Consider the following 12803-nt stretch of genomic DNA (forward strand, 5'->3'; position numbering starts at 1 on the left):
AGAGAAGCACCTGAATCAAGAGGCAGTTCTAGAGAATAACCTGAAAAGGGGGCAGAGAAGAGGGACATTCACCCACAGAAAAGAGATATCAAGGTGCGTTTGTACTCTAAGCTAAATGATAGCATGTCTTTAGACTGCTCCTCTAAAAACTTCTTATCATTAAGAATAGAGACCTTATGTCTCACTGTGGTCATTATAGCAGCTTTCTCCAGGATCTAAGTAATCTAACAACAGGAGCAACTGCTTATTCACCTTGACGTTAGCTGGTGTCTTGTCAGAAGCTTGTAACTAAAGAAGCTGATTGTGGAAAAGCTAGGACCATTGAAAAAGCATTTGCAGTAGAGTTTCTAAAGCAGAAGACCTAATGAACCTGAACAATTTTTTTCCTTTTCCAGTTGAGCGGTAACTTGTAGTAAGCTGAGTCAGACAAATAGCCCAGATCCAGAGAGAGCTCTACTAAATCTGACAAATTGAGTCATAAGGAAGCTCAGCTTCCCCACAGACTCTTAGTTTTCTGAAAGGAAAATAGCTGAAATAACTTCAAAAATGCCTACCTGTGAGAGGTTACAACCCTCTTCCCTCAGGACTGGAGATGATCTACTTGGCAACCACCAAAGTGGTTACACAGATGACAGAAGGAAACTGTTTATTGTCTTTTGTAAGCGGTAAGACACAGGGAGAGCTTGCACCACGCCTTGCCATGTTTTCATAGATCATGCTTATATTATGGAATATGTGAAAACAACAGAAGCTACAAAAGCCTCTTAACAGTCACAACTCTTTCTCAAAGGTTCTTTTTCCTAAGGATCTCATGCAAATTTGTAGGTCAAGCAGTGAGAGAACAGAGGGAAGATGAATCTAATAGAGCCAAAACTCTTGTTAAATCTGCTTAATCGAAGGCCAGAAGGGCTACAATGTGTTTGAAGGTTTCTTAACTACAGAAAGACATATATGATAGCGCAAAGTTATCTGGTGAATAATATTAAATGTAAGAGCTTTATCTTTTATGTGTTGTCTAACAATACTACTGAGTTCAGCTTTCAATGATTACTAAGGTGTGTAAAAATACCTGTAATACTGCAGCTACGAGACAAAACTTCCCTCATGAAATGACAAATGACTGTTGTGCTTTTTGAAAAATGTTTGGCAGTTTGCTGAAAAATAACTGTGCCTGGACATATTCAGAAAAGGAAACAACTCTTTCCACAGTTTGATATCCTCAGACGTGTTACATACTTATTACACATCTAGGAAAAGAATTCCTTTGGAAGTAGACTCAGCAACAGAGAAAGAAACATACATAGAAAAATGTATGCTAAATATGTTGGCATAAAGATGGTGTGAGTATAAGAGTTCCTGTCTTTTTTTCTACCATCAAGGCAGAAAAAACAGATTTCTTAAAACATTAAAACAAAACCCTACAACACAAACACCCCCAACACTGCCACAACTTAGATGTGTACCAGAACCCAAAGAACACTGAATAAGCTCCAGATAATGAACAAATATATGCCATTTTCCTCACCTGAGATGCAGGAGGAGACAATAAATCTGATTTCAGTTCCTTTAATGTCTGCAGTAAAGATGCTACAGCTTCATCATTTGATACATACCAGTCACTAACCGTTCTGTTAAAAAGAAACACTTTGTCAGTATGGTTGATTTTTAGTAATCTCGTATTATAGTTAGCACACATTCTTCCTCCCCGCTGAAATATCTTAAGTTTTGATGCTGTCCTCATTTACTACCTATCAAACAACACAATAAATCAGTAATTTTTATTAAATAGTGGAATTTCTAAATAGTGCAGAACAAAACCTTATTCAGAAATCTGTATTTTCTACCAGTCTGAAATTCTACCACGCAAATTCAGGCTGCAGCAAAATTTTACTGGTATTTTACTTTGCTGCCATAGAAACAAAAAATTACTGAGCTTGGTCAACTTTTCCCTTCCTCAATAGAGCCCCCCATTCCAAACTGCAGCTGCCTTGATTAAGCTGTTTTTCTGATTGCTCTCAGCTGCAAACTAACAAAAAAAAAACTCCTTCAAACTCCAGGTTTAAATTTTTGGAGTTGTTCTTTTTATGAAAGGTTACTTCACAGATCTGGTTCACAGGCAGGCACAAAAGATTTGTACAGGAATGGCTGCTGTGGGATGACAACCTTCTAAACACAGTCTGCTAGCACCATGAAATCACGGTTTCACATCATGGTCTTGTAAGCAGAGGAAATGATACATGACCCATTTCCTTTAGCTGATGGCTCTCAACCATGATCTGTGCAAGTTCAGAAGCTGTACGGAGAGAAAACTACTGTTTTATGAACAGTATTTAAGCTACTCACTTATCTACAGTTTTACACATTAACTCAATGAGACGTGCAGCTACAAAAAGCAACTGTTGTCTTATCTTCTCCAGCTGTTGCTGCTGCTGCAAGTTGAATTTTCCAGTTTCTTTTGTCATGGGCTCTTTGGCATTTTGATCTTTGTCTGAAGTACACAACAGTCCTTGTTGACTGCTGGGAGATGGAGCACTTCTTTCTGTTTCCTCTAAGATCGCCATGATTTCCTGCATCTCTTTAATTCTTTGTTCATCCCTCTGGTGTTGCAGTTCCAAGTTTTGCTATTTTAACAGAACAAGTAGTAATAAATTGCCACTTGTACATACACACACACCCCAATACATATGTAGATTTAGATACGCAGACCAGATATGAAAGCACCACACCCATCTAACATATCCACACCTCAATGTTTCTTAAGCCATATACCACTTTACAGAAGAAGACTTATACTACTGCACTCCAGGGCTTCCAGGAGGCCATTTAACAACTACAGAGTGGGCATCTTTTCCATCCATTTCCTGACTTTGTGACTTGCAAGTCTTCAGAGAGTCTACAAAGCCCCCTGTTCCTCTACTGAAAGTGAAGGAGCTGAGAAACAAGGGTGAAACCTAGTTTAACCTTTAAACTATGTTTAAACCACACTCAAAATCTCCTCCATTTGCTAACAAGAGGCAATCCCCAGCATAGACCTAAACCTAGAAAACAGCTACATTTGAAAAATGCAGGCAGCTGGTTTAAAGCATTTTTCAGAACACTCTGTTACAGGGAAGGAAACATTTTAATTAGAGGACATTATCCACTGCGTTAACTCCCAATTCATGGGTAATTCAATCTAAGGGAAGACTCAGACATTCTTAAAAGTCTCTCCTGATCTTTCTGTCAGCCCTCCTCTTTTTCTGTTTGTTGCTTCTGCCTTTGCTCTCTCTACTTTTTCTTATTTTTATCTTGCATTGTTTTGAAGAGTAACTGCAATTCTTCCCACTTAGCTTTTAGCTTTGCCTCTCTCTCCTTCTGGGCCTCCAAGGAATGGATTACCTCTTGTTTTTGACTCTGAAGAGACTCCAGTGTCGCTCGGAGTTTGTTAGTGGTCTCTTTCTCCATCTGTGTTTCTTCACAACACATCTGTACTTTAGCCTCTAGTTGCCTATTGGAACGAATGGCTTTCTGGTATGTTTTCTCAATGATAGCAACTAGCTCTGTCTTGTGGGATCTCTCTTCCTCCAGCTGGGCTTGGAGCTCTCGTATAAAGGCCTGTTCTAGCAATAACTCCCTGCGCTGACAAGAAGCATCCTCCTTAGCTTGCATGCTCAACTGTTCTGTCAAAACACGTTCGTGATTCAAGGAATTCAAGAGCTCCAAAGAATGGTTTCTCTCAGCATCCAAGTTCTTCTGTAGCTCCAACACTTTGTCATGTTCTTGAGACAATAACGCTTCACAGCGGGAATATTCTATCCGAAGTTCCTTGCGGAGATTATCATTTATTATTTGTTCATGCTCCAAGGATACAGACAGCTTGTTATTCTGCACCATCTGCAAATCCAAGGCAGCCTGTAAATCCTGCACAATAAGAGAAACACAGTGATATTCTAGCATAAGCACTCATTTGTGGGGCACTCTGTCATTCAGTAATTTTCAAAATTATGTTTTCTTCAAGGAGAAAAGAAATCAAGATTGAGCCAGACTAGTTCAGGTATTTAAAAAATTAATTTGTAAACACAAGTTCAATTTTCTGAGTGCCAGAAATATGCTCTTTACAATCATGATACCAGTTAATACAACCAAGGCTCTTAATATGAAAAAATCTTGTGGTACATTATTTTTCCTTCAATCATTAGTAACCTCACTGAGAAATCAATTTTTTTTTTTTTTAACATCACCCCATCATCTTAAATCATATCTGAAGCAGAAATAACCTGAATTGATTAAAAAACACCAAAAAAAAGTCACCTAAGCAGTAAGACTATCTATAAGACCTTTTGGTTTTACAGCCCACCTATTTAAAAAATGCAGTACAGACTGATAACAATAACCCATTTTCATCAGTCTCCTTTCATAAAGGAAGCAAGTAAATGAAGGGGCCGCCTCACAATGCTTTCAGAAAGTCAGAACAAACCTGTCAGGGTTTTCTGCCCTCCTTCCCCAGGCAGCACCGTATCTCTGACCACTATGCAGTAGACATGTGGCACAAACCTGGTACCATCAGTTCCATGTAGTACTGGTCCAAGGGAGGATTTGAGAATGCAAGACTGCAGTAACCTGAGAATGGTCTCATCTCTTGCACAGCTTTACCTGTGGCAGTGCACTTTCACTTTGCTTTTGACCAAGATGGTCCCCATGTTCTCTGCATGAGCAGCCTTTGTTCAAGATACATACAGTGCTAACATGCTCCAACATAAAAGCAGAAAAAAAGCCAAACCAACAAAGACAAAACACCTACACACTTAAATAATTACCAGAAGGAGAACAAAAATGAGAGGGCAGACCATAAGGAAACTGTCAGATGAGTTTGGCTTTGGTTTGTAATTTTACAAAAGATATATGTTAAAAAGACAGGAATGAGAAGATGATTGTCTTTTACAAGAATCATTTCTATCACAGTATCAGTGAGAAAGCTGGTAAGTTGTTTCCCACTCAATTCAGAAATTAGGGTACAGAAACAAAACCAAAACAAAACGAAGACTGCTGGACCTCAGATAAATTACATTAGAAAGGTTTCTGTTACTTTCTCCCAGGCATTTGTATCAGTGCTTGGTTTTCTCTGTAATCTCAGTCACACACTGCACATCCTCACAGCACACTTGCTTTGTAATGAAAGGCCTGGTTACACAATTGTGGAGTCTGTCTCTCTCTCTATACAGCAACAGGCGGTACAAAACTGACCCTAAGATAGTATAAGGATCTGAAAACATTAAAATGTCAAAAGGATGCATCCAACTTCTGCTTATTTCCATAGATGCTGTTAAGGAATATAACAGAAAGCTTTAATTCTGCATGGGAAAAATGCCATGAACATTAGGTAGAAGCTTTTTTCTTTTTTGTAAACTGTCATTGAATGAAAACACTGGATATGAAATAGTACAAAAATAACTGGTTAGTTCACTTCTCTTGGTGTATGAGGTTAAGATGTTAGGCATTACCTCCAAGGCCTTTTTCTTTTCATCTTCTGCTTTCTTATGCTGAAGCTGTTGTTCCTCAAGCAAAGCTCGCAGCTCTGTTTCTGTCAGACGTTCAGTCTGCAACTCCTGCAGAGTAGCTGTCAAATCCTTCTCTTTACTTTCCAATTCAGAACTGAAAAGTTCAAAATGACATTTGTATGTTCAGAACAAAATATCCTTCTCTAGTGATGCAAGTGAGACGCTTTGGATTACTTTTTGTGATCTGACCTACAGATTTATTTCCCTATGTGGGCTTCTTATAGGGTCAGTTTCAAGTCACAAATTTTTGCATCTGTAAACAGTTTCTCTCCCTGCAAGCAAAGCTAGAACTATCCTATAAGTAACTAATAGAAGACAGGGATAAATAATCTAGCTTGGTAGAACAAAATGTGCGTTCTGGGAAAGGAAAGAAAACCACTGGCATACACTAGGAATAAGAAGGTAGAAAGAAAAACTATAAAAAGAGCACAGCAAAATGACAGGCAGACAAAAGTGCCAAGCAAGAGACCAAGACAAAAGTAGCAGAATAGCAAAGATGTGTTAGATTTGCATGGCAAGGTTTTGGTAGTAGGGGGTTGTAGGAGTGCCCTCTGTGAGCAGAGCCCAGCACTACTCCACATCAGATCACAGCCAGCTCCAGCTACTTCAAAAAGGACCCGCTGCTGAGCCATGAGTGGTGCTGGGTATGCCTCTGGGGCAGACTTAAGAAAAAACTGCAGCATGAGGTCTGGAGGAGCTGCTGCCCAAGAGGCCCCATGTTGGAGCAATGCGCTATTGAGGGATGAGCCCTGTGGTACAGAGCAGTGCTGGAGCAGTGCTTGGAGAGCAGCAGACCCCTCGGTCCACAAAAGATTGGTTGGGGAAGAATGGCATTTTGGGGAAGGGACCCCAAATGGAACAGAGGAGGGGAATGACCACGGAGAAGCTGCAGATGAAGAAGTGTTAGAGACTGACCATAGCTACTCCCCTGCAATACTCTGGGAGGAAGAGGTGGATGGGAGAAGGTGTTTTAAGTTTATTTCTAGTTCTCACTGCTCAACTTTGTTAGCAATAGGCACTATGCTACATTATGCTCTCTTATACTGAGTCTTTTTTGATTGTGATGGTAATTGTTGAGGAATCTCCCTGTTCTTATCTCAACCCACCAGCCTTTTTCATCATACCTTCTCCATCTATTCCGTTGAGGACAGAGAACTAGAGTGTGATGTGGTGGAGCTGATCTACCTAGTGGTGTTAAACACCCAGAGAGGTACAGAAGGGACAGATACAAGCCTGTAGTTAAGAGGCAATTATCATTTTTGCTATGCCCATACAATATCCCTTCACTGTTGAGATTTTGTGGAAGAAGGTAAATTTGAACAAAGAGCTGGCATATATGAAAAATAACAGAGGTGTATTTGTGGATAAAGCTTTCTCAGACTTGTTAATAAATTTAAATACACAAACTGTACTTCTTACCGGAGCTTGTTTATTTCTCTCTGATGCTCTTCTAGGGATTTCTGCAGCCTTTCATTCTCTTGTTTATGTTCATATAGATCTGACTTCAGGGTTGATACTGCTGCTTTTTCTTGATTCAAGAGTTCACATGTTTCAGAGGCTCTCTTCTGCTCCTCAGACAGTGTGCTATGCAGGTCACTCACAATGCATTTTTCCTGCTGAAGTTTATATTCTAATAATTCAACTAGGATAAGAAAACATGAACATTCATATTACAGTGATTTTGACAGTATGTTTATCAGTCATACTGCTCCAATTGCAGAAAAATGAGTTGCATTAAAGTATTCTTGACCAGAGAATTCATTTATTTTCAGATATGATATGAATAACTGGAAAGATGTACAAATATTGCTATTGGGCTATTGGTAATAGATGAACGGTTGGACTGTATGATCTTTTAGGTCTTTTCCAACCTTGGTGATTCTATGAAATATGCTAAAGCTTTGCTGCTAGTGGACAAGGGAAGAATATAAAAGCCGTATCAGACTAAATGAGCTACTGTGATGTACTGCAGATCACCTATTAATAATAGATTCTACAACTTGTTAGAAAAAAACATTCATTTAACATTAAATATATATATATATATATTCATCATATATATATATTTATATATATATCCTGTTATATATATATATGTATATATATATATAAATAAATATCCTGTTTTATACATATATATTATATATATGTATATGTGTGTGTGTGTGTGTATATATATATATATGTATATCCTGTTTTGTTTTTTTTTAAGCTTCTTTATTTTTCACAGAATTTTCTTAACCACTAACATTCGGATTAAGAAGAAAAGGCCTGCTTCTTACCCTGCTAAAATAGCAGGAACCATAAGTGCACTAATTAAACTGAAGAACTGTTTATCATCAGCTTCTTTGCAGAATAGTATGTAATTTTTTCCTTATATCTGCTAAGTAAAAAAGAAAGAACTGACATAGAAAAGCAGAAAACAAGAACTTGACAATTATTACCTTTCCTTCGAAGCTGGTGTTCTTGTTTGCTCCCATGATCTTCTACGTTAGTAAGAGTTTCCTGCAACTGTTGTAGCTTCTCTTGATTCTGAAGATGTGTCATGCGTAGTTGAGCTCGAAGCTCCTGTATCTCAGAGAGCAAGTTGTTCCGGTCTGAAGAGAAAAGGTGCTCCACAACCATCTGCCTCTGTTCCTCCTAAAAAAGAACCAAGTCCTATTAAATCTACCAGCATATTCTTTCTTCCTTCTACAAAGATAAATCCCAGAGTATCCCCCACATATACAACTGTTACAAGGAGGCAAATCCAAATGACCAAGTTCATAAATCATTTTAATTCAAAAAGTTAACCTTAAGAAACACAAGACTCAACTTTACTAGCTTCTAAACAGCATATTATTAATAGTAGTTTATACACTGAAGCTGAAATCCAATTGTTATAATGAAAAAATCCCAAACCAATAAAGAGTTAGCTCAGGATACACTCTTTGCAAGAGAAGCTTGTGAAGCTCCAGATTATTTTATCAAGCATTTCCTTTTCCCAGCTCCAGTCTGGAGGTCACTGCTTTTTTTCTGGCTGCTAGGTAAAAAAATCAATAGGCTTTATAACACAAGACACAAGAGTTTCAGAAAATGGTACCAAAACACAGACTCTATGAAAGCCTCATGATCCCACCCAATCTAGATTAATGCACAGGGCATGATCTAACAACTGAATTAATAAATCTTTAAAACAATGATAGTATCCATGTCCAGATCTAACCTCAAAATTTAAGTATGAGGGAATAGATGAGATTTGGGAGCATAACAATTTCTTGTTTCACTACATATACCAGTTTTTCCACTAACCCAACTTCATCACCACACCCAGAATTGGAGACATGAAACTTCAGGTCAATTTGCAGCATGTTTCTCTCCTTCTCAGACAGAAGTTCTCCTCTACAATCAGTAGCAAAATCTGAATGCTCCTGTGTTGGTTTTTATTGGAAAAAAAAACCCCAAACAAACCACATACCTATATGATCTCTCTCTAACCTACTCATTGATATCATTACTAGTAATTTAAGTAGACCCAAGGCATTCAAGAGTCCTGTTCAAATCTTAGGAGTCCTCTATTCCTCTTACATATATATGTATATACATGTAATAATATACACAGCGTATGCATATACACACATATATAGATACAAAAAAAAGTCAAACACTTTAAAGGCTGGGAGCCATCTTCCTTGTCTTACCTTATCTCCTCTATCTGCCATCTTGCTAAGATAATCTTTCAGTGACTGTATAGCATTCAGCAAGGCTAAGCCCTCTTTTTGCCATCCTTCCATGATTGCTCTTGTCTGATGAACGTTCTTCAGCTCCCTAAAACCAAAGGAATGGTCTGACAAAGCCAATATCTTGTGGCTCTCCTCATACACCAACTTCAGTACAGTCTGAGAAAGAAAAAGAATGCAATACTAAATATTAGGAAATAGGCATCACCATCATGACAGTATATGAGTAGGAAGCAGTAGAAATAAACAACAAAATTAAGTTCGTACTAGGTTGTAATAACAATAAAGGCATGCAATTCTGTTCCACTACTTGATGTGCCTAGCAAGATCAGAATACACTCACACACCCATACATAACATTCTCTGGGAACTGCTGACTGTCTCCTAACAACTGAGATTGGTACTGTTACAGTACAAATGTTGAAGCACAGACCAGCCTATCTATTGCTGTGTATGCCACCATGCAAACATGCAACTAAGCCAAAGGACCATACTCAGTCTTTGTTCTCTCTGAAGTACATATTCATTGAAAAATTATCCACGTTCTATCATGTCACCATATGCCAGTGATACCAGAAAACCTAATTATGCATTTAAACAACCTTAGTTTGGTCTAGCAGATTACATAGAAATAACACCTCCCAAAATAATCAGTCTTAATTTACACAGTGAACTCCATTTTCCCTAGAACTGTCAAGCAAAATAATCTGTTTTAAACAAATTCCCTGATCACAAGCTATTATCCAATGCACAGATGTCTCATTTCAGGAAGAGTCACTGGAGATTTAAGCCATTTTCTACTTACATGTGACCAAAAAAACCTCAGCCCTCACACAGAGCTGTATCTTTTTGCTACTCACTTTAACAATACCACAGTATTTTTCCTTAACTACTGATGTATTTTCTTTGATATTTTTGTGAAAAACTTAACTTGAATCAACCTGAGTTCAGGTTCAATTAGTACTGCAAGAAGCAATGTTTCATGCTACAACCCTTCAGCAAAAATTAACAATGGAAGCACACTAAATCGCTCAGTACAGGACTGTGCAGATTTTCCAGGAATAACTGACAATCCATGAAAGCAACTAAATACTTAACAACTCTGTTTTTTTATATCCTCCTTCATCTACTGAGTAAACTGAAAGTGCCTATTAGACTTTTGGGGAGCAGCACTTACTATGTTGAAAGTATACTGTTTCTCTTTTAATATCACTCATGTTTCTTCAAGTACTATTGCAATTGAACTCCCTGTAGCCTACCTCAACTTGAGGTTAAAGCCATTATAGAGAGTTTACAGTGCAAACATAGCAGTTTACACTATCAGCATTTAATTTCTGCATTTTCAATTCTCATTCACTCATATGCTTACATGATTTATATATTACCTTTAGTTGTGGGGAAAGCATTTCCTTTTCTCTCACTGATTCCATAATATCTGGAAACATGCCACAGTACTGTAGGTAAGCCATGAAATTAGCATCTGAATGGTCTGATGTTTGTAGCTGCTCATTCAGTTTAGCTGCCAGATTTGATCCGGTACCTAGAGAAAGAGATAGTTCCCCCACCCCAGGGGTTACTAACACAGAGAACTCAAAACCAGCAGAACTGTGCAAGACAACCAACTTAAACAAGTAAAAAAGTCCTAAGATGCCTTTGGCCGCAGAGAAGATGATGTTGTTATGTCAGGACTCACTAAACTCCCATGTCTCATTTCTAGCATGTACAAATTAAAAGGTAAAAGCAGGCTTTCACTAGTTTGAATATACAAACATTTCTGAGCCAACTAAGAAAAGGACAACTTTCGAATGAATGATGCACAGTAAAATTAAACTGGGGATAGTGGAAATGGTATACTTTTACACCAGTTATTAAAAGGTAAAAGGAATACACAAAGTTAAACTCACTGCTGTCACATCCATTGCTCAGCACGTCTATGGCAGATGCTCCTGATCTTACGTCATCCTGCAAATCAGATGGAGTTAGATTATCTGTTGCTCTCATCTGCTTGGAAATAGTTTTTCACATTAATTTAGTTTTCTGAAATCAGACACTGTTTCTATACTTACAGTGACTTTATTATTGGTGTTGAATTTAGCCTACTTGATTTCAAAGTTAGTTACAGCAAATACAACAACAAATGCACCACTGGTACTCAGCAAAAGTCTTTTCACCTGAATTTTCCTCCCTTTTAATACTCTGAAGAAACAGAACGGCCTTTGAAAGAAAAGCATTTTTTGTTTAGTCTCAGATGGTTTGTAATTTAAGAGGTAATACTATAAGCTGTGGTAGATAGAGCTTGAGTGCAGTCCAGAGTTTTCTCTAGTGTCTGACAGTGAGAGATAAACTAATAATGGTATATCCAGAACAAGACTGTACAGTGCTTCAGTGTATAGATTTCTACTGCTTAGAGCCAATGGTTCAGCACTGGTTTAGGAGGACAAAACTGAGCAGTCTTCTGTAATTAGAAGGAAATCAGACATGAAATACCACTTACCAAACTCTTCTTTTCCATATCTTCATCATCAGCATCAGCAGAGTAGGTACTTTTGGAGGAAATTGATGATTTTACATCTGCTCTGTCTGCTGCTTCCTCACTGCCATTTACATAAAGGTGAGAAAATCCCAACAAAACAGAATTATCACCCCGCAGGGATGACCTACTGTGCACCATCTCAAGACCTGTACTTTCAGCTTCTGAAAAGGGTGTCAGATTAAGCACTGATGGAAGTTCCATGCTTGTATCTTGCTTTCTCATAACCTCAGGGGAGTCCCATGAAGTCACATCCACAATGAAATCCTGGAAGTTTTTAACAGTACCTTTGGTACAGCCTCCATCCACATTGGTTTCTGGAGAACAGGGAATTAGACTGTGCTGCTTTTTCAAAGTTTGCTGTTCTTCAGAGCTGCTGATCATGTCCAACTTCTGAATCGAGATAGTTTCTTCTGATTGCTTAACCTGAGATTGTTTATTTCTATCATGAGCAGTAAAGTCAAACAAAGCAACATTTTCCTGCAATGAGATAACACGTTAATTATTCGGTGGGATTTAAATATGATTTTAGAAATGTAAAATGTACGCTTAAAAGTCCCTCTCTGATTTATTAATCAAATCTATGATGATTGCTAGATTTTATATAAAAACAATTCCAAACTTCAGTTTACACACCAGCTTAACCTGTCTTTTTTAAACAGGCAAATCATCAGCAGAGTAAAAATTTATCCTATACAGAAAAAAATATACCTGCTGACTTTTGCAAGAAGAAAATTGCACAAGAAAAAGGATATTCTTTGTAGCTGTGTAGATAATCCTCCTACTTCAAAAAACAAAACAAACAAACAAAAAAAAATAAGCCAAAACTAGAAAAATGTCCTGAATTAACTTAAGTCTTAATTTCTGATCCGGGACACACACACACAAAAAAAAAGAGTTAGGAAGAGTAGTTCTATGGATGGCTCCTGTACATGCCATTCCACCTCAGAAGAAACTAGGAACTATCACCTTTTAGATACTCTTCCACTTTTCATGTTAATGTATTTCCTAATTTTC

At 37.8% G+C, this 12803-nt stretch overlaps 1 protein-coding gene across 8 annotated transcripts in view; it reads right to left on the bottom strand.

The window, feature by feature from the left end:
• PCNT (pericentrin) overlaps positions 1–12803 on the bottom strand; it is an 87987-nt gene that overhangs the window by 11827 nt on the left and 63357 nt on the right. For all 8 annotated transcript variants that reach the window (XM_072341699.1, XM_072341698.1, XM_072341701.1 and 5 more), the window contains 10 exons: positions 11751–12266; positions 11161–11218; positions 10642–10796; positions 9218–9415; positions 7982–8177; positions 6957–7179; positions 5481–5631; positions 3379–3900; positions 2344–2621; positions 1526–1628 (listed from right to left, as the gene is read on the bottom strand). In XM_072341699.1, coding sequence (XP_072197800.1) covers positions 1526–1628; positions 2344–2621; positions 3379–3900; positions 5481–5631; positions 6957–7179; positions 7982–8177; positions 9218–9415; positions 10642–10796; positions 11161–11218; positions 11751–12266 — 2400 coding nt within the window. The remainder of the gene's footprint in view (positions 1–1525; positions 1629–2343; positions 2622–3378; positions 3901–5480; positions 5632–6956; positions 7180–7981; positions 8178–9217; positions 9416–10641; positions 10797–11160; positions 11219–11750; positions 12267–12803) is intronic.

This window comes from Excalfactoria chinensis, chromosome 7 (assembly GCF_039878825.1).
Source record: "Excalfactoria chinensis isolate bCotChi1 chromosome 7, bCotChi1.hap2, whole genome shotgun sequence".
Taxonomy (NCBI): Eukaryota; Metazoa; Chordata; class Aves; order Galliformes; family Phasianidae; genus Excalfactoria; species Excalfactoria chinensis.